General features: G+C 50.1%; 1 protein-coding gene across 8 annotated transcripts in view; it reads right to left on the bottom strand.

Annotated features, from left to right (window-relative positions):
- Nucleotides 1–21,829, bottom strand: part of Scn5a (sodium channel, voltage gated, type V alpha subunit) — a 75,903-nt gene that overhangs the window by 37,634 nt on the left and 16,440 nt on the right. For 7 of the 8 annotated variants that reach the window (XM_005386579.2, XM_013515220.1, XM_005386585.2 and 4 more), the window contains 8 exons: nucleotides 18,969–19,199; nucleotides 17,416–17,479; nucleotides 16,167–16,308; nucleotides 15,481–15,678; nucleotides 14,432–14,611; nucleotides 13,511–13,870; nucleotides 8,843–8,975; nucleotides 7,756–7,994 (listed from right to left, as the gene is read on the bottom strand). In XM_005386579.2, coding sequence (XP_005386636.1) covers nucleotides 7,756–7,994; nucleotides 8,843–8,975; nucleotides 13,511–13,870; nucleotides 14,432–14,611; nucleotides 15,481–15,678; nucleotides 16,167–16,308; nucleotides 17,416–17,479; nucleotides 18,969–19,199 — 1,547 coding nt within the window. Of the gene's footprint in view, nucleotides 1–7,755; nucleotides 7,995–8,842; nucleotides 8,976–13,510; nucleotides 13,871–14,431; nucleotides 14,612–15,480; nucleotides 15,679–16,166; nucleotides 16,309–17,415; nucleotides 17,480–18,968; nucleotides 19,200–20,236; nucleotides 20,401–21,829 lie in introns of those variants that run through there. The other variant, XM_013515221.1, reaches the window with a different exon arrangement.

The following is a 21,829-nucleotide window of genomic DNA, read 5'->3' as shown; positions in this document are numbered from 1 at the left end:
AAGATGAAGTGGCTCTCTGGAGTCTAATTAGTGCTTTCAAGATCAGGAGAGCCAGTGCAGTCTCCAAGATTTAGAGCATGCCCTCTCTCCTGGAGGCCTTCCAGAGATCACGGAGGCTGGGCCGTGCCTGGCCTGTTGACTCATGAGTCCCAAGCTGCCTGGCCTGGGTCTGTGGTGTGGTGGACCTGGCAGCCATCACCACAGCCAGCTGCTGTGAAGAGTGCCAAGGGCTGGGGAGGGGGCCCAGGGCCAGAGGAAGGGCTGTCTAGTGAGGACGAGGCTGGCGCGAGGCCAAGGGGCTGTACACAGGCTTCTTGGCCATGGTGAAGAGCTGGAGGCTGTTCTGAAGGGCAGGGAGGAGGCACGCAGGGTCTTCTGGAGGGGACAGCTGCGGGGAGGACCGGGTGCCTCTGGGAACGGTGCCAGGCCTGCAACAGCCAGGAAGATATGGGAGTCGAAGACAGGGATGGCCGTGGCCCCTCACTGGGATCAGCAATCAGAATGAATCAGAATCTGTGCTTTGGCCAGATTCCCAGGCCACGTGCAGTTTAAGAAGTGCTTCTTTGGAGCAGGTGCACTCTGGGATCACCTAGGGAATCCTGAAATTGCCAACACCTGGGTCGTGGGATCCCAGGTAAACTGGACTGGAAGGCAGTTCTGGGGCAGAGAGTGTTAAGGACCTGTCAGGTGACTCTAACATGCAGACAAGCTTGAGAAGGACCTGAAGTCTGGTATGGGACCTGCTCCTTTCACAGAGTCACTGAGGTTTTAAGGCCATGCGTTGACAGATGGCTGTCTAGCCTTTTGGGTTGCCTGGCTGCACTGAGTGAAAAAGAATGGTCTTGGGCCATGTAAAAAATACATAAGACACTGAATGTACATAAGCAACAAAACTCCTGTTTTCAGGGAGAGGAGATTGAACCTAGGCTCTTTGCACTGAGCCACATACCCGCCATTTTTAAATTTTGAGACCAGTTCTCACTAAGTCACTCAACTGCCCAAAATTGAACTAAAAATTGTGATCTTTCTGCCTTAGCCTCCTAGAGTGGTGGGATTACAGGTGTGTGCCACCACGCCGAGCTTCGTATTTTTATATTTGTTATTATAACATTAATAAGAAAGGGGGCCAGTGGCCCACAGGCTGTGAATTGGACATGCCTCTTAAACTTTCAGACCTGCAGAGAATGGTAGCCCGGAGTACAAAGCTGGGTCTGCCACTGTGTGGTGTTAGGCCAGTCTCTCCATCTCTCCAAGGCTTGAATGTCCCTGTATGTGTGTGTGTCGGGGGGGGGGGCACCAATAACTCCATAGGAGCTCCCACGTGTCACAGCTGATGGATGTAAAGTGGATGCCCTGTATGAGGGTGATAACTGTTACCATCAGCAACATCTATCTCAGCTGCTGAGACTGGCCAAGAGCACCAGACCTGAGCAGGGCTGCTGCAGATACAAGCAGATGCACATCAGGCAGGGCTCTGGGCATAGAGACCTGTTTCCCCTGCCTTCTGGCGGGAGGCCCACCAGCAGCGCTATGGCTTCCCTGAGACAGGACCATCTGGGGAGCCCCAGATTCTCTCAACTTTGACATATGCCTGCAGTGCTATCATACTCTACACACTGTAAACCCACACTTAAAAAGTAATACCCTGTGAAAATCCTTCCATGCTAATTAAATACCATCTTCACTGTCATTTTTCTTCTTTAAAATTTTTAACACTTGAGTCATGGTCCTCTGTGCAGATATACCATAACTAGTTTAACCAATTCTCTGATAGGCATTTTCCCTATTAAAAACATTGCCATAATAAATAGTATCTTACATACCTATCTTAAAATAATGTGCCCTTTCTCTTCATAGCATAGGTTTCTGGAAGTGGAATGGTATAGTCACCAATCTTTTTCAGAGATTCTGGTACATGGCTAAATGATGCTCATGGATAGGTCTAACCAGTCCCAGCAGATGAACATAACTGTCTCACTGTGCTAATACTGGGTATTCCATTTGTACTACCTCCTCTAATTCAACAGGACATGTTTGTTTCATTGGCCATTTCTTTAATTTTTGTATTTTTTTTTGTAAATTTTCCTACTTATATTTTCTGCTTATCATTCTATTAGGGTGTTTGCTTTTAAAAATTATCTATAAATATATATTAGAGCTATTACCCTTTAGTCACTGTACATAGTGCCATGATATTCCTGTTTTGCCACTTATCTTTATTGCATTTTTACATTAAAAAATCAAGAATATATAATTTAAGTACAAATAATATAATATGTACCTTTGTATGTACTACAAACTCTACCAAATGTTAACATTTTGCCATTTGCTTCAAATGCTGTTATATTTTCCTCACAAAATAATGAAAGTAAAGACTTAAATAGTATTTGCTATATGCCAGAAATTGTCCTAGTGTTTTGTATAAACTAGATCATTTACCCTGTAACATATGTGATACTCATTATCTCCATTTTATAGACAGAAGTCAAGTCACAGAGCCACACGGTGGCCTCCAGTATTATGTCTGCCACCGTGCGTCACCAAGGTAAGGCCGACGCCATACGTAGTGCTGCACTTCTTGCCCGGCAACCACCACCCCAAATTTGATGTTCATTGTTTCTATACTGTACATGTTTTTACATTTTAACACATATAGCAATACATAGTATCTTTGCATTATTTTAAGCTTTATATAAATGCGTTTTGCTGTTTGTGCTTGCTTTTCAAGTTCCATTTATTTTTAATATAATGTTTATGAGATTTATCCATTTTGACACATGTATATGTATTATAATTGCATGCAGCATTTCATTGCATGAATGTACCACAAATTATTCATCTTTTATGGCTAGCTGGAAATATATGTTGACTCCACTTTTCCTTCTGACTACCATGTTTCCTGTACATGTTCCCTTGTGCCACTGTGTGAGTATATATACATATATATATATATCTCCATACTCATTCAGACTGTGACTTCCCACTGTTCCACATCTTTGCCAATCATAGAAGTTTATTTTTGATTCTATTATGGATGAGAAATAGTATTTCAATAGTGTTTTAATGTTCATTCCTCTGTGTTTCTCTTTATTTGTTTATAACTATCTCAGTTCCTTCCTCCGTGCTTTGTATATCACTTCTATCCATTGTTGTGGTTGTGTTCTCACCATTGGATTGTATCTTTTCCTCTTTGATGTGTAAGAGTTCAATACTGTCTGGAGTCTATGTATCTCTGGTTAAGTACTTTCATAATGTTAGGTAGGGATGTAACTTAGTTTTTAGCATCCTCTGATGTATAGACAATGTAAATTTCAACACAGGTAAAGGTAGCAATCTTTTCTTTCATGGTATAAACATTTCAGTTTCCTAAAGAGGTTTCTCCTATTTTTTATTCTAAAGGTTTTTACGCTTTGCTTTATCACATTTAAATGTTAAATCTAATTCCCTTTTATCTAGTTAATAATTAGGGTGTGAAGTAAGGATCTGAACTTATTTTCTTGTATAAAGGTAACCATTCTTTCCAGCATCTTTTATGGAGAAATCCCACTAGTTTATAATGCAATTTATGTTATGTATCAAGTCTCCAAATATGGCTTGTTCAATTTCTGCAATCTCAATTTCACAGCAATGGTCTATTTTTCTATCTCTAGACCAATATTATAATTTTTTTGCTTTATAATATATCTCAATATATGGTAGTAAATTCTTCATCATATTCTTAATTTACCTTAAGATTTTTTTTTTTAATTTAAGTACCAGGAATCGAACTCAGGACCTTGCACTTGCCAGGCAGGTGCTGTGCCTGCCTAAGCTATATCCCCAGACCAAGATTTATTATTCTATATGAATTTTAGAATTGCCTTGCCAAGTTCTATGAAAAAGTGTTGAGATTTTGATTGTATTTATTGAATTATATTGAATTTATAAGTTAATTTGAGAAGAATTTATACCTCTACAATACTAAGAATTCCATCCACAGAAATGGTACACCTCTTGTTTAAATTTTCTTTTGTTTTCTAATAGTTTCATATTATTTCATTTAAAATTTATACATCTTTTGTTACATTTATCCCTAGATTTCTCATAGTTTTTACTGAAATAATGTGTTAACTTTTTAAAATTACTCTTTCCAAATGATTGTGGATGGTGACTAGCTGCCAATTTGTTGATTGAACCTGTATTCACTAATATTGTTAAAATCTCTTACTAGTTTTAAGGCATCTTTATTGATTTTCTTGGATTACCTGCAAAGATAACATAAATTGGATATCATGTCAAATCTGTTTTCCTTTCATCTTCTGTTCTGTTCCTCTCACAGTACTACTCTCAGGGAAGCTTCCTTAGGTGTAAATTTATATTCATTTACTTATTTCCTCTGCTGTATTAATGTGCTATTTGATTTGTACACTGAGATTTTAACCTCAGTGTATTTATTTTTCATTTCTGAAGATCTTCCTTGGTCTTTTTAAAAATTATCTTATTCTTCTCTTATTTCCTTCTTTTATATCTTCAGTTATTAAAAACATTTTTGTTTCATCATCTCTATCCAACAATTTTATTTATTTATTTATTTTTGTTGGTTTTTCTCCGGTACCGGGAACCGAACTCACGACCTTGCGCTTGCCAGGCAGGCGCTTTGCCGCTGAGCTAAATCTCCAGCCCCATCCCACAATTTTATATGTCATTTTTAAGAGGTTAAGCCTGACTCTGTGTGTGTGTGTGTGTGTGTGTGTGTCTGTGTGTGTCTGCGTGTGTGTGTGTGTGTGTGCATGCGCACACACACTGTTGTTCACAGTAGAGTATCTGCTTGTGTGGTTTTTAATTTGGGGAATGCAATTGGGCTTATCTTAAAGATGTGTCTTAAAAGTTTTGTGTTTGCCTCTTTCAGGGACCCCAACACATCACCCCAGGATCACTTTACATGCTAATTCTTCAGGCATAGGCTGAACCTGAAGTCTGTGTAAAGCCAAGTTCATTGTCACAAACTTCCCGGGGTTACTGTTTTTCCCTCTGTCTCTGCCTAAGATCAGGCTTTTTCATCATTTCCCAATGTCTGTGCATAGGTTTTTCTGGTTTGCCATTTTACTGGTCATGTACTAGAAAATGGCCCCCGCCAGCCAGTATATTTCAGTTTGTTAATTGCCCAGGTAATAGTTCTGGTTACAGTTCCTGTTACTTTTGTTTCTTAGAAATGGCTGGTCACTGTGATGCATATTATAAGAACCAATCCCCAGTTGACAAGCCATTCTGCCTGTGTACTTTCTGCTTGCTTATCCCACGTCAGCACTGACCACCAGAGATCAGGGCCTGATATTTTGCAAATGATCCCGATCAGTGGCTGTTGATGTAAATAAATCTGCCTCTAAACCCTGGGTGTCGTTTCAGTGTTTCTGTTTGCTGTTGCAGTCACTGCTCTGATTTGAACATCCCTTGCAAAACTAACTGAAATTTAAATGCCATTGTGGTGGTATTTGGAGGTAGAACCCTGAAGAGGTGACCAGGTCATTGGGCACAGTGCTCGGGAATGGGTTAAGGCTGCTATTTATTGAGTGTGGCCGGTTAGATGGGACAGAGGGGGTGTAGTGTGTGGGGACTGTCTGGTCCCCTTTCCTCCTTTCTGCTTGCTTGCGTTCTATTCATGTGATGACACAAGAAGGCCCTCACCAGATTCAGCCCCTGACCTTGGGCTTCTCAGCCTCAAAAAACCACGAGTCAAGTAAAACTCTGTTGTTTATAATTTACCCAGCCTGCGGTCTTCTGTGATAGCAGCAGGACACTGAACAAAACAGTCATATTTTTATAGGCTACCCAGATCCTACTCCCCTGCCCTCTGTACCATGCTCATTGGAACCCAAGCCTCCAGATCACCCAATTCAGCAACTCCTGCCAGGGCCCTGCAGAACCACTGCATGTTTCTACTGCTAGGGTTTTCCATAACAGACTTCTGAGGTTATCTTATCCACAGTGTTTCTGGGAATTGCTGTCCTTTATCTTGCTTAGGTGATGGGCTAACAAGTTAGTCAAGTGTATCAGTCTTCTTTGCAGAGTTTGTCTTTAGAAAGATACTTAAAAAGGCTTGGCCCATACCAAGACTACTACCCATGCTTATGTTTGTGGTTTTGTTTCTTTATATTTAGTATTTAAACCACTTAGAATATAGTAAATCCAAGGAAATCAAAACTTCACGTATTAGCAGTAAAGCTACCCAAACAGAATAAAATACAGCTATAAGCCAACTCTATTGATCACCTTTTATCGAAACTAAGCCCCAAGTTTAGTACAACTGCTGTTCACCCACAACTTGGTGGTCCAGTGCTCTTTACCATGCCTGACTGCTGCTCAGGCCAGCCCAGAATTCACACTCCATTAAATGCAAACGCCACATAACCACCATCAAAGAGCATCAGCACCCTGCAGTGCCACAAGGTACACAGTAGAATGCACCTTCCCCTTCAGTTCACATAGAGGAGAGGAAAGGAGAGGAGAGGAGAGCAGAGGAGAGAAGAGGAGAGAAGAGGACAGGAGAGGACAGGAGAGGACAGGAGAGGACAGGAGAGGACAGGAAGAAAGGAAAGTTGCAGCCAATGGGCTACTAGTGAAAAAATATGAATATACCCTGCAAAGAACTACCCAGAGTACTGGGTATAGAGAGTAATAAAAGAAGAAATGCTCACAATCCACAGGCTGGGAGACCCACTTGCCTCTGGGGGCCATCTGAGGCCATTAGACTGAACAGCCAGGGGCCTTTCTGCCATGTGGTGATCCCAGGAGCTCCTTCGTTAGGCCTGAGGGCTCAGTCCTGCCCTAGAGTTCCTGGAGAGGGACTGGTACAGAGTTTACCAGGATGGAGCCAATATGGCCACTGCCCAGGAGTCAGGAGACAGTGGTTACCCACCCCAGTCTGCCCCACTAAGTCACTCCTCCTGACTCTGGGCCTCAGTTTCCCCTATCTGTACAGTAAGGAGAGGAGACTTGTGGTCTCAAGAAAAAAACTAGAATTAGAACTCAAACGTTCTGACTTCCAGGGTTAGTGTCTTTAATAACAACAACAATAACTTCCAGGGTTAGTGTCTTTAATAACAACAGCTATCATTTATTTTGAGGGCTTATTGTTTTATCAAACTCTAAGCTAAGCACTTTACACATTATCTTATTCAACCCTCATTAGCTTCCTATGAAGTTGATATTGTCACACTAATTTTATATTCATTAAATTCAACCAATATTTACTGTGCCAATTGTAGAGACTAGGTAATTTACTTTAGGTCTTATAGTAAGAGCTGGTGAGCCGGGGATATAGCTCAGTGGCACAGCGCCTGCCTGGCAAGCACAAGGTCCTGAGTTCGATTCCAGATACCAAAAAAAAAAAAAAGCTGGCTCAAAATTCAAATCTGGCTGTGCCTGATTTACATACTCGCTCCATCCATCCATCCACTATCCATCCACCCACCCATCCATTCTCCTCCTCCCATTCTCTATCTAAACATTCATCTGTCCTTCCCGCCATCCAACCACATGAATAATGCTCATCTTTGCAGTCTTGGCCATCCAAGAACTGCCTCTTCTGGTAGGCACTCTTTTTCTCCATTTACTTACTATAAAATCCCACGTTTCCACACACACATTTCCGCCTATTCCCAACTCACTTTGCTTTCCCAGCCTCTGGGTATCTGCATAAACCTTTACTATGCCAGCTGGCTGAGAGCCCCTCACTCCAGGACACCTATTGGAGAGTCCGCAGCAGGCAACCCTTACCAAGTTTCCAACCTGCAGCATCTCCTCGAACTCAGCTGTCATGTTGTAGTGCTCCAGTGCCATGAAGAGCGTGTTGAGCACAATGCACATGGTGATGGTGAGGTCGGCGAATGGGTCCATGACCACGAATTTCACTTTCTGCTTGATGGACATCCACAGTGGACAGCACTCCCAGATGAGGTAGCGTTCGGCAAAGTGGTTCCAGCATGGGGGACACTTTCGGTGAGACTCCTCCAACTCTGAGGGGACACAGAAGGCAGTTAGCTTGGTTTTGTCAATGGAGTCATGCATATCCGGTGGGGCTCCTGGGGCACAGATAGGGGGGCTACATGACAGCAAGACCGTGCAAGGGCAGGGAAGGCTAAGGCAATAGGCAGCCTGTCTTCTCACTTGGGCAGTGTAGGAGAAGAGGGCCAGAGGGGCAGGGGACCAAGAGGAATGCTAGGAAAACTGGGACACAAGACAGATTAGGACAAACACAGGCCCATTGGAGCTAGCAGTCCCATGCAGATGTAGGACTATTTGGTGGGGAAAAGACAATCATGCAACAAGAAAGTTCACATACAAGAACACCCGGGACAGAGCAGGAACACGTGAGGAGGACACGTGGGATGCAGGGGGACAGATGGGGGAGGGAGGCCTAGACAGTTGTAAACCATGTGCATCCCTGGGACAGGAGGGAACAAGATGGGGCTGCCCAGTTTGGGTTTCCTAAGGTGGGACAGGCTGGGATGGATGTGGGATTCCTCTGCATAAGGCAGGGCAGGCAGGAATGCTTGGAATGCAAGGTTCCAGACAAACATGCGTATGTGGAGAAGAGGAGAGGTGAGGTGTGGAAGAGCCTGGGACGGGCCAGCACAGATGTGGAGGTGTTGGGAAAAACACAGATGTAGGTAGGCATGCCCAGGAGAACACAAGTTGAACCCGATGAAAAGATCCCTGAGGACAGCTGAGGACATTTAACAGTATCGAGAACAGAGTAGTGACATCCACTGCAGCCAAGGCACAAAGAAGATGCTCATGTGGGCCAGAGGTGGGGTGCACAGAGCAGAAGAGGGCCGTGTTTGGACAGCACAGAGGCACTGACCTTCCAGCGCGCTGGTGAGGACACTGACAGCGCTGAGCGCCCGCTGCCGCGCTCCCGGCTCCTCAAAGCCATCTGCACACGGAGCCTGGGGGGTCAGCATCTGGGGCCCACCTGGCTCCTCCGAAGGTGTGGTCTGGATGCAACCAGGAGATATGCATCAGCCTGGTCCTGCTGGGCCTGGGGTGGCCAACCCAGGCTCAGGCTGGGAAGGTCACAGGGGGACAGGGGAGGTCTCGATGGGACACTGGATGCTGGGCTGAGAGAAGCTAAGCCCAACTCTCTCCCAGCTAACACCCGCCCCCCCCTCCTGTCAATCATCATCACCTTCAGGTTCTTTTCTTTGCAACCCCTCCTTACTGGCAGTGAGTCTTGTGTGTGGCCAGGAAAGTACCTGCATCACACAGGCCCTTCCTGCTCAGGTGCTGCTGTGTACATCAGTACATGCAAAAATGACCCTGGAGTTCTATTTGACCACAAGCTCCCTAGAGCCAAGGACATCAGCTGAGAAAAAAAATCTAACATGTGCTAAGACGACACTAATAGAAGCATAAAGCACTGTGCTTACATGTGGCTGGTGGGAGGCCATGACTTTTATGGAGGCCGTTTGTCTGTATCTACCAAGAAAATTTTAAATTTGCCTTGTAATTCCTAGTCTAGTAATCTAACTTCATAAATAATTATACACATGCACCAAAAATACACATAAATGAAGCCCAGTGCAGCACTGCTTCTAATACCATCAAAACAAAACAGGCAATCAATAGGAAGAATATTAAAATCAATTATAGATTCAACTCAACTCTGGACTGATACAGACAATAATGAGAGTGAGGTAGTTCCATGTACGCTCCCGTGGGAACCTCTCAAGACAAACAGATGAAAATGCAAGATCAAGATCTGCAAGATACGTACTGAACAGTTACTATGGCTGCATCTGGGGAACTGGGTTAGAGGAGAGCGAAAAATGGAGAGAAGTCCCCTGCTCACTTAGGTACTTGGACACAGTGGGTTGGTTCCCAATGTGCATGTGTCATTTTTATAAAAACCAGGACCACACCTGCAAGCAGAGATGCAGCATGTCCCTCCAGGGAGCAGCAGGCCGGCACTCCCTGGACTCCAGCAGAGCACAGCCAGAACCATGAGGAACATCGGAGCGGTGGCAGCAGACCTGTGTGGCTGTGACCCATGTGACCAGTAGGAGGCAGGCTACTCAGCGTGCAATGGTGAGTGCTACGGTCTGGGTCTGAAACACCCACCAAGGGGCCTTGTGGTAAGGCTTGGTTTCAGTGTGTGGTGCTATTGGAAGGCAGTGCAGCCTTTAGGAGGTAGGGCCTGGCTGAGAAAGTAGATCATGGGAGCGGTGCTCTGAAGAGTATATCAGCTGCCCCTCCTTCTGCAGTTCCCTTCCTCATAACAGCAGACTTGCTCTGGCCAAGGGAATGGAAGTGGGCACAATACGCAGAGGCCTAACCTGTGTGATCCCTGTCTGCGCTGCCTGTGTGCTCCAGGAACCCTCTGTGGAAAGAGCTTCCCTTTCAGCTTGGCCTCAGAGCAAACCCAAGTGGAGCAGTCCTGGCCTAACCCACAGCGTGCAGCAGGCTGGACCACAGGCAGCCTGCAGCAGGGCTGCCCAGTTGAGCCCACCCTAGATCTGCCAATCAGACATCCTAAAGATAAGGAGCATAAGAACCAAGGCTTACGGTTAGCCACTAATTCCTGGGATGGTTTGTTATACAGCATTACTGTGGCAATAACTGACTCATACACCACCCCAATGCAAACCATCATCATCTCTTTCCTAAAACTACTACAACAGCCTCCTAACAGGCCCCTTCTCTTCTCTGTGTTCTCCACATAGCAGGAAGGGATTCCCTTAAGAAGCAAATAAGATAATTTCACTCTCTGTTCAACCCCTCCACTGCTCCCCAATTTACTCAAAGTACTTCCCAAGTTTTTTTTGTACCTACAGGGCTTGCCTAGTACAAAGCATAGCTCTCCAAACTCTATTCCTGTTTCTCCCTTCTGTACCACTCCAGCCCTGTAGCTGGGGCCAGCCCTACAGGTCCTCTCCCCCATTCCCTCCCTGCCCAGAACACTGTTCCTGCATGTATTTGTGGCTGGCTTCCTAAAATCACCTGTCCATTTTAATGTCTTTTAGGAAGTACACTCCCCAAGTGTGCTGACAGCCCTCACCCTCAGTCCTCCCCAGCATGACCCTGCTGCAACTTGAACGTATTTATCAGTCCACTGCCCGTCTCCATGACTCCCAGGCAAACTACACATGGGCGGGGCCAAGCTTATTCTGCTCACTGCTGTAACTCCGGAGCCTCAGCTCTGCCGGGCACTCAGCAGAGCCGGGTGGCGCCAGAACAGTACCAGGTGGAGGGACAAATTCTCAGTTCAGTTCACAGATCCAGCTCTGCCCCTATCTTGCTAGACAGCCAGGGAGAGTGAAGAGGAAGATCTACCATGTGGAAAGAGGGAGAGAATGGCTGTTCAGTGTGTTTTCCCCACTCCCATATGGCCCTCAGGGTCTCGGCACTGTTGTGAAGCTGGGGGACAAAGGACCTCTGCAGCCATTCCCCTCAGAGCGGATACTCCGCAGGTGGACTCACTGCTCACTTGGCCCTTCCCGCCCTCCCCGGGTGGCCCAGGTTCCCTCTGTGAGCCGACACTGACACTGCTAACTGCTGCTGGGTCTGGTGGAGGTGGGGAAGACATTCCCAGGGGCCTACAGCCTGTTAATCTCCCTGACTTTTCAAATGTCTCCATCTTGGTCAATAATTCCTTTAACTTTGCAAATGACCCGGTCTTGGCCTGCTAATCCCTTTAAGGTTATGAATGGGCCGTACAGAAGTGAGAAGGGCTGAAGTCAGAGTTCCCGGTAATGAAGTGTTTGAACTTGCGTTCCTCCCTCCATGTGCAGCACAATCAGATGATTTTCTGCCTAACGAGATTAGGAAATTCTATTAGTGCTCCTGGCTGCTGACCTGCTCCCCAGGCAGTGGTTCCAGAGCAGACCTGCTTGGTTCAGTGTTCCTGGAAGCCAGACAGCCACCCTGCAGGCGACAGGTCTGCTCCCCGACAGCATAAAGTTTTCCCTTCGTGCCCTGCTCCAGAGGACATGAGGGCCCTGATCGCCTGCAACACCCCTGTACCTCAGAAATCTGTCCTCAATAACACCACCACAGCTCGTAACGCAAACAAGAGGCAAGTTTCAGCCTCAGCACCAGGTCCTTACACCGCCTGCTAATATATTACTTTTACTTCCACTTTATAGATGAGGAAACTGAGGCATACAGAGGTCAAGTAACCTGTACAGAGCCCCACAGCTACAGTGAGCATGTCTCTGAGATCCAGGTGGGGGCACCCGAGGCCATGGGCTCTGCCTGCCTGACCGAGTGCCCCCTATCCCTGTGTGCAGCATCTCCTCGGGGTGCTGCTCTGGTTCTCTGCTAGAGGCAGGGTCAGCAAGGATGCACCACAGCCGCCTGAGCACTCATCAGTCTTTACCGGTCTACTGAATGATCAAAGCCCTGGCCAGCCTTCATGGCCTTTCTGACACTAACTCCGACCCGCCTCCCTCACTCGCTCTGTGCCAGCCACACTGACCTCATGGCTCAGAGATCTGGGTAATGCTGGCCATGCCGGCACAAGCCTATCATGCCAGCATTCAGGAGGCTGAGGCAGAGGGATCAAGAGCTTGAGGCCAGCCTGGGCTACATGGTGAGGCCCCATCTCAAAAAATCAGACCAAACCAAACTGAACTGAACGGAACTGAACCAAACTGAACCAAACTGAGCCGAACTGAACCAAACCAAACCAAACCAAACCAAACCAAACCAAACCAAACCAAACCAAACCAAACCAATGGCTAGGCATGCTTTTGCTTTTGCACCTGCTGTTCTCTATGCCTAGAACAAGCTCCCCAATCATGGCAGTGACAGCTGTCACTAGGCTGTTTTAACAATCCTGACACATCATGCATGTCCTTAGCGCCTTACCCCAGTGAGGCCAGCCACCCTTGGCATAGTCCCGTGTTGGGTATTTTTCACTCATTTCACAGACCAGAGGCTTGAGGTACACTACCCCTCGTAGTTTCAGAAAGCAGCCTGGCTCCTATGTGTCTTCCATCTTTGCTCACATTTCTGTAATGTGAACAACCCTTCTCTTCTATTTCTTGCTGCCTCCAGGATGGCACTTCTTGCCTTAGCTGATACTGAGTCACAGTTGGTAAAGGGCTGGACTATTTCTAACTTGGTGAGTAGTTGTTGCCTGGACTCCTTCATATCCCCTTGCTGCCTGGGCACCTTCTCCCAGGTTCCCTGGGTTGCTGCCCAGGAGCCTGCACAGCACAGGGCCTTGGGGACACTAGATGTTGTCACCATGGCATCTCAGGCCCTGTGCCTCCGCAGCCAGGAACCTGTAGCTACCACCCCATTTATGCCTACCGCACACCTCATACACTGTTTCACGCACATTGTTTCTTCTTTCCTGCTTTCTGTCTCTCTGCCTCCACTAGCATGGACGCTCTAGGAAGCCGGGGTTTGTTGGCAGCGTGGCACACAATAAGTGCTCAATTATCTGGAAGTATTTCTGGACCTGGCACTGACAACCAGGTAGGGAGCCCAGATCTCCCCTGCTGCCCACACCGCAGGGCTGGCTCACCGTGTCTGGGGGGCGCTCCAGCATCATGGGGCGGAGGAGGCGGCTCCCTGGGGATATGGCCTCGGCGTCACCTGCCCCCAGCAAGGAGACCACCCCATTGCAGTCCACACTGCTGTTTCTTTTGCCATTGAGGACATGGCTAGGAGCAGAGGCCGCAGGACTGGGCTGTCCCTGGGCACTAGGCCGGCTCAAGGGCCAGGGCACCAGTAGTGACGTGCGGTGGCTCTCACTGTCCCCTGCTGTGCTGTTCTCATCATCTGCAAAGTCGGTCTCAGAGCCCAGGTCTCGTCGGCGAAAAGTGAAAATGCTCCCTCGGCTAGAGCGTGGCTTCACCGAAGTCCTGCTGAGGCTGAGGTGATTCTGAGAGTACAGGGAGGGGTGGCATGACCAAGCAGCTTTGGGCCCAGCTCAACCTCTTGGAGCACTGTGGGCCTCTTTGCCAGTCATGCAGGAACTGAGTGGGCAGAGCTGGCGGGTGTTTGGGGTGGGGGATCCTCCACCTTCTGCCATCTCAAATCCATGCCTCTGGGGCTTTGACCCTTAAGTTATCTGGGCCTTGAGACTGGGCTGGGGAAGGGGAGGCACAGACCCCTGATATCATACACAGGTCTGGCCTGAGTAGTACCTAGAGTACTCAGCCAGCCCCTGGACTCACACGGCACATCCTTGGGCTCATGGGATGGAACCAGCCCCAGCCCCCATTCTGCGGGCTAGCTCAGGTTGGGGGTATCATGGCACTCAAACCCATCCCTCCCTTCCTCCACTCTAACAGTACGTGGGAAACAGGAGGCCTGGGAGGGGCTCAAGGATGCCTTCATCGGAGAGCAAACTTTGGGGCTCTGACTGTACCAAGGGCCTGGCACTACGGGCTGTGTATGCCAGGCCCACCCTGACAAAGCCAAGACCATGTCTGGGGATTACCATTGCTCTAGGACCATCTTCTGAGTCAGACTTGGGAAACCGTTCATCTCCACACTCCTCTGTTCCTGAAGACATGCGTTTTCTCCTCTTGCTTCTTCTCTCATGGTTGGTTACTGGGGCCAGAGGGGACATCTCCAAGGAGCTGCGGGACACAGTATCCACACCCCTGATGGTGAGGGCCTGAAAGAGGGTAGCAGAAGAGATATCTCAGTCACTGAGAGATTAGGCAGGCCAGGTCACTGCCAGTGGTCTGGTTTAATTCATCAGTAAGTGGACATGCACACAACCCAAAATGAGGGCATCATGAAGATAATCTGAGAACCCTGTTTTGAGAAAGATCAAGATTCTGGAGGGAAAAGAGTAGTTGGAATGGGCAGCCTTTGGAAGAGATAAGTGTGTGAGACAGGGTGTCCATGAGCAGGGGAAACAGCAGAACTAACAGTTCAGCTGAGCAGAAGGTACTGGAGCAGGTGGCATGGGAAGTGGGAAGAACCAATGGATGCCTCCAGTATGGCTTCTAGTTGTGGGCTCTGTAATAACCTCCAGTGCCCACCATGTCAGGGGCTGTGGGTGGCCAGGGCAGCATTGCCAGCACCTCTTTTGTGAGTTGGCTCAGGTCTCCAACATGGGAGCTTCCTTGCTACTGCACCAGAAGGGATCCCTTGACCAAGATAAACTATCCATGTACACACAGATGTCTCTTATCTTGCATACGCTCACAAGGACCACCTTCACTCAGGAATTATCGCCTTCACCCAGCATGTGATATTTTTACCCAGCTGGCACCACTCACCTGGAAAACATGAGGACCACAGGAAAGAACTTTACTGGGCATACACCACACTCAAGGGCCCACCTGAGCCCACCTTACCCTTATTTTTACCAACAGGGACCTCACTGACAGGCACTGTCTTTAGTCAGCAGGTTCTACATCTTTATACCCAGCATGCACCACTCACTGGTTTTATTCAACATGCACTACACCTCTCGGCACCCACAGTCAGACGAGGGCTTGGCCTGAAGGCTCCTTGTTGGCGCTATTCACCTACCTCATGTTCTTTCTTGAGCATCTCCATGGCCTCCTGAAAGCGCTTTTCCTTTTCCTCAGTCTCCGCAATTGTGGCTTGGTTTTGTTCCTCATAGGCCATGGCAACCACAGCCAGGATCAGGTTTACCAGGTAGAAGGAGCCCAGGAAGATGACAAGCATGAAAAATATCATGTAGATCTTCCCTGCAGACCTCAGGGTCTGGAGGAACAAGGGGGCAGAGGTCATCTTCCCTGGGTCAAGTCACCAGTGTGGCCATGCCAGAGCCAAAGCCTGGCCAAGGGGCCAAAGCATGGGGTATGGCTCAGAGAGGGCTGGGTGCTAACCAGCAGAGGACAACGGCCTACGCACAGGGTGTGGTATCCCGTTGGATACCTCAAGGGAGGTAGATGGCCCACTAGCTGGGGAGCTGTTGCGCCCACAGCGGAGCATGCTCCATCCTTTGTGATGGAGAAGTGTCCCACTCACAGAGCAGAGAGCTCCCTACATGAAAGGGTGGATACACGGTCACTAGAGAAAGGAAGTTGCTCATTCAACTCCTCTCCCTCAGACCAAGAGCCTTTGGCCCCTGTCCCTTCTAAAGCTCTACCAGTAGGGAGCTGCCAGGGCCACTTCTGGCAAGTCACCTGTGAATCCTGGGCCTTGAGCCCATACCTGTCATCCCTCTGCTGGCCTGGGCACCCACATACCTGCTGATAGAGGCGCTCCCAGCAGTCCTGTGTCATCAAGCGGAAGAGTGCGAGAAAGGCCCAGGCAAAGGAGTCGAAGCTGGTGTAACCATGGTCAGGGTTATCACCTGCCTTTAGGCACCGGTAGCCCTCAGGACACGTCCTATGGGAAGACATTCACACTCTAGCCCATGCTGTAAGGAGTCCTCCGCCCTTGGGACCCCACTGGGCCTGGCTTGTCTCCCTGGGGAGCCCCAGCATAAGCCCCATGGCTTGGTCCTGCCTCCAGTACTGAGTATCTGCTATGGCTACCACCCAAGACTCCATCTTCCTCTTTTCTCGCCCTATTTACAGCCTCCATGGCTTATATCCAGCTCCCTCCAGAACACACCCAGCCACTGCCTGAGTAGTTTTACTCCACAGAGAGGAAGTGCACAGGTCTGGCACATGCTCCTTCCTCTGCCTGTGCACCCAATGGGGAGCTGTGGGGCCATGGGTGGAGGGTGATCCTGCTAGGGAAGGCTGGGCTTAGCGATGTCTGGAGAGTGTGCCCACCTGCACCTGGACACAGGGCCTTGTGTCAGTGACGCAGGCTGTCGTTGTGGAGCTGGAGGTGTGCATGTGAGGGGGAGCTTGGCAAGTGGGAGCATGTAGCTGAGGGGCCTCTGTCCCTTGCTAGTGCCCTAAGACCCTCCAGTCAATCTCTTCAGCAATGGGCTCTGGATCTTCATTCCCAGACATGTGCAAATAGAGCTGCATAGCATCCCTCGCCCATGGGTGAGCCCGTGCCCCTCTGCCTAACAGTCCACAGCACAATCTCCCTGCACAGAGCCCTGGAAACCACAGACGGAGACCGGGGCAATTTGGGGACCACAGTTAGGCTGCAGGCCCTATTCTGCTTGGCTTGAGAAGAGTCTGGCTGTTGGTGGAGGGGGCGAAAGCCGGCGTGGAAGGGTGCGGCCCTGGGGAGATGCCAGCACAGAAGGGAGCCGGTGGTGTTGGGCTGTTGGGGGCCTGCAGAGCACCCTGGCTGGGTTCTAGTTCCAACCAGTCTTCAGGGCTCTGCTGGCCCTCCCTGCTGATTTGTCTCTGACCTTTTTTTTTAAAAGTACTGTGTCTGCTGTGGGGTGGGAGAACTGCCAGATGCTGGCAGGAAGAAAGTTGGGGGGCCTCGGTGTCCCTAGGACTGGGCCATAAAGAGAAAGTACAGTCAGCTGAGAAAGCACCAGCATGGCTGGCAGCAGTGTCCCTGGAGGTGGGTGCCACCTACCCGGCATCCGAGCTGTTCCCGCACAGCAGCACGTCGGAGGTGCCATTCTTGAGCAAGTAATTAACTGTAAGAGAAACAGTGATTCTCCTGAGAGGCACATGTGGCCCCGCTTCCTAGGGTTCCCAGCCCGCATCCAGGGCTTTGGTGAGGAGAGACATTGTGGGTGGTTGCTTCCTCTTCCTAGCCCCTGTGCTGACCCCTACCATCTGCCTAGGCAGGCCTCGGCCACTCTGATGGCTTCCCTGGGCTTCCTCCTACTTCTCCACAGCCACTCTGCTGCCAGTGTCCCTCATGCTCTCAGAACACACAGGAAGACCTGGGCAGAGCCTCAGCTGTCCCTACAGGGAGCTCCCACACCCTGCCCCAAGCCACTCATGGGGTTAGCCAAGGCCAAGAGAAAAGCCCAGCCAGGAGGCAAGGGTCTGGGCAGAGTTCTAGCACGGCTGCTGAGTCACTGCATGGCCTTGGAGGGCTACTGCCCAGATCTGGACTCACTTTTATTACACAAAATAGTACAGGAGACACCTGTCACAATCACCATGGCAACACTGCTCTGTTCAGATGGGGTTAGGGCCGGACCAGGGGAGACGCGGGATACTCACTCTGTCCTTTCCTCTCTGGGGCTGCTGCCAGCCCGTCACTATCACCTGCTTTTGTCTTAGCAGCAGCCCTCGAACTGTGGCCCTTCAACCAGCAGCACCAGTGGCATCAGGGATGGTTCGAAATACAGCTTCCTGAGTGCCAGGAGGCCTATAGATGTGGGAACTGGGCCTGAGCCCTGGCAGTCTGTTTCTGGGGCCCTCCAGTTAGTTCTGGGGCACAGTGAAGTTTTAGAGCCACCGCTACAAGCCCACAGAGGAATCACAAGCACACTCATTCACTGATCTTCTGTCTGCTTCTATTTTACAGAGCAGAGTGCTGGTGTACACAAGAGGCTTGACTTCAGAATGGCCCTCCAGGTCTTGCGGGCTGGCATTTGGCCTTGCCCCTGTGTCTACCTTCAATCTAGGTGGATGGTGCTAATCAAGAGAGGTTCTGGGCACCAGCCTGGAGAAGGGAGGTGTGAGCCATGAAGTGAGATGCAGGGCTCACACGCGGCATATCCAAGAGTGTGTCCAACCCTCTCACAGGGCTCCGGGGCACACATCTATGGAGTTAGCATCGTGGCAAGAATACTGACGTCAACCAGGAAACCACCACACCAAGAGGTGGGGCTCCATTCTGCAGCTTCCCCAGAGACCCCAGTGCAATGTCTCACCCTTTCCCTGAGTGGATGCTCCTTTGTTTGTGGCCTGGTTTCTTCCCTGGTCCAGCACTCTTGGCAGGCCCTACCTCTGAACACTGCCTCAGCTATCTAATTCTATCCTTCCTGTCTTTCAGACACGGTGTCTCCACCTGGCCCCGAAGCTTGCTCTACTCCAGTCCTCTGGCTGACTCTCAGATACCTGATACACAGCTGTAGACTGAACAGGGACAGCCCCAGAGGCCCAGGGGACCGTGTCCAGCTCAAATGGTCTCACAGAGCCCTCCACTGCTACAGAGTGAATCTGCACCTGAATCGTTGAGGTAGTGGTCCAGAGACTGCCAGACCAGGCCTTCGGCCTCCACGGAGCCGTTGGTGTCATTGAGCGCTGTGAAGTTGCGCACACACTTGTGCCTCAGGTTGCCCATGAAGAGCTGTAGGCCGATGAGCGCAAAGACGCTGAGGCAGAAGACAGTGAGGACCATTACGTCAGCCAGCTTCTTCACAGACTGGATCAGGGCCCCTACGATGGTCTTCAGGCCTGGCGAAGGCAAGAGCAGGCATGGGGTCACCCACAGGCTCCCGGGAGCATGCTTCCATAGGTCACCTAAGGTCACCACTGGGTCTCCCTGGGGTCCTGTGCTGAGCTGGGTGGGCCTGTGAGGGCAACCATGGGACAGGCCACAGTGATGGAAGCTTCATTGGCTTTCTAGGTCTCCTTCCTTGGCTACTGAGTTTGTCCTGATGCCCCGGGCAAAAGTCCAGCCTGGCTTTGCAGTTCTGAAGGATCGGGTCCTCTCTACCTGCCACCAGCTAAATACAGAAATGGTATAGAAAGTGCTGTTTCTTGAGGAAACACTCAAATCTGGCCCCATGTGGCTGGTCCCAACCTTCAGTGTAGCCCAAGGAAAGGGACACCCAGGCTCAGGCCCACACAACAGGTCAGTTCAGGGGCTTCCGTCTTGATCCTGCCACGGGCAGAGACCAGCTCTTCCTGGTAGCAGGTCCTCCTGCCTCACTGGTTAGGGAAACTCTCTTTGGTGACACAGGGAGTTTCGAGTATTTGGAAGAAACTAAAGGACCCAGGGTCTGGGCTTGGGCTGGGGTTGTGTGCGCTGGGGACCTGAGGGAGAGCGTGGCAGGGCCGTGGTGGGTGATGTCTTAAGGGGCTGCTCTAGCTTGGGCCCAGGGCAGGGAAGGGGTTGACCTGTACATATTTCTTCTCCCCCTCAGGGACCCTCCCCACCCTCCCATTGTCCAAAGCTGAGAGGCTGTGAGCAGTTAGTTGCATGACCCAGCTCCCTGCGGAAGCCAGCACCCCACAGCAGGGTGACAGAAAAGCACATGTGGACACATCCAGTGTGACTCTTAGCTGCTGTCCTAGGACAAGTGCGAGCAGAGCATCCAAGCAGCAGGAGTGAGGGGCTCCTCTGCCAGAAGCAGGGCTTCACCCCGTCCCCCAAGCGGCTAGATCTCAGATTAAGCTCCATCCATCCAACGTCCAGCCAGTGAATGTGTTAGGAGCCCCTGTGCTACTGTGCTGGCAGTGCAGAAACTGGGAGGCAGCGATGGGCAGACCTGGGATGGAGAGAGGACGGGCTCCTCACCGCGTCATGACCACCACTGCTGCCCAGGGCTCAGACACTCAGCACTTGGTGGAAACCATCCTGGCAGATGTTGGCGACTGCTGGGGCCATGGGTGGGCCTGCCAGGTGTCTGGGCACAGAGGGGGTTGTTGGTAGTGATGTGTTGCAGTGCAGAACCTCTGGGGCCTCTGGGTACACATCAGGGCTGCTCCCCAGCCTGTATCTTGTGGGAAACAGAATATGCCTTTTTGTACCTGCTATGGTCAGTGTTTCTACCTCCTGGGGTCAGGGGTTCCAGAAAGGCTGCCCCTGGGACCCTGGAGGACACACTGAGAGGCTCCTGAACAAGGCCAGTTGACACCTGTCGAAGGACAGTGGCTTCGAGGGAGTGGCTGAAGGCTGACTGCCCTCTGGCCCTCTTGGCAGGGCTCTGGGCTACTCACGAGGAGTTGGGGGAGAAGTGGCCTCTGTGCAGGGCCCGTGGTGGGTTCCCAGGCCAGGAGGAGCACTCCGAGGCAGTTTGGAGACTCCACTCAAACAATAATCCAAGAAAAAGTATGCGTTTCTCCTGGGAGCTCACAGCAAGATTCCTGACTCCCCAAGAGTGTCAACAGCCAAGTGCAGGGCATAGTCCTAGGAAACACCAGCTCCCAAATCGGGAGTAGATTAATCATCTGGTTCAGCGAACCCTTCCCCCGGCCCTGACACCTCCCTGAAATCTGTCTCTAGCTGCCTTATTAACTGAAGTGCCCTCTCCAGTTCTAAGTGTGGCTCATTTTGAGAAGGAGCCTGTGGGCACTGTCCCTCCAGAGCAAGTTGCTCAGAATAGGGGACCTTGGGCTCTGGATCACTTTAGTCTGGGGAGACTGACTGAAGCTGTGTGGTAAGTGTGCTGGGTGGCTCTCGACTTCAGACCCAGTACCTCACACCATGGGGCTCTGAGGTCTTTGTGAGTTTTTTGAGAGCTTTCCTGGATGGATGAGTGGAGTGCGGCCACCGGGCTCAGAAGATTGCACAGGTATAGCTGCCAACATCTGTCAAGGAGGATTTCTCCCTGAGGCTACCATGCACGGTTTGCTAAACCTCTACCGCACCATGCAGCGAGGGCTGTTAGACGCCAAGGCCCAATGACGCCTGTCCACAGAGTACGCTCCGTTCTGCAGAAGAGGGCTGAGGTTGTGCTGTACCCACCTCACCTGAGAAGCACGAGGCTGGTACAGGGCACTAAGTCATGAAAGACTGGCTGGAGTTTCCTTTTTGGATCTGAGTGTGTGCGGATTCCCTCAAATATGGTCTTTTTTATTTTTCTGATCAAAGGATGTCACTGCAGGCTAAAGCAATGCATGCCCAAACTTTTAACTATGCAAGCAGCTGTATCCAGCTGCAAAAGAAATTCACTATTTTGGGAAGAATTTGGGTTCAATGCAGCCCTTTCATGGGTGTGCTGTGCCCGCTGGTGTCTGAGAGTGGGTTTGGCTGGGTGGGCAGCCTGACGCCCATTCTGAGGCTCTGGGGGGAAGAAGCACCCACCACCCTGAGCTCTGGGAAAGGTATTCTGGTGACAGGCACATTCAGAGGGCTTCCT

The sequence above is a fragment of the Chinchilla lanigera genome, unplaced genomic scaffold, assembly GCF_000276665.1.
Source record: "Chinchilla lanigera isolate Chin_1 unplaced genomic scaffold, ChiLan1.0 scaffold00026, whole genome shotgun sequence".
In the NCBI taxonomy this organism is placed as follows: domain Eukaryota; kingdom Metazoa; phylum Chordata; class Mammalia; order Rodentia; family Chinchillidae; genus Chinchilla; species Chinchilla lanigera.
Note: the sequence above shows the minus strand (reverse complement) of the source record. Positions and strands in the feature narration are given on the sequence as shown.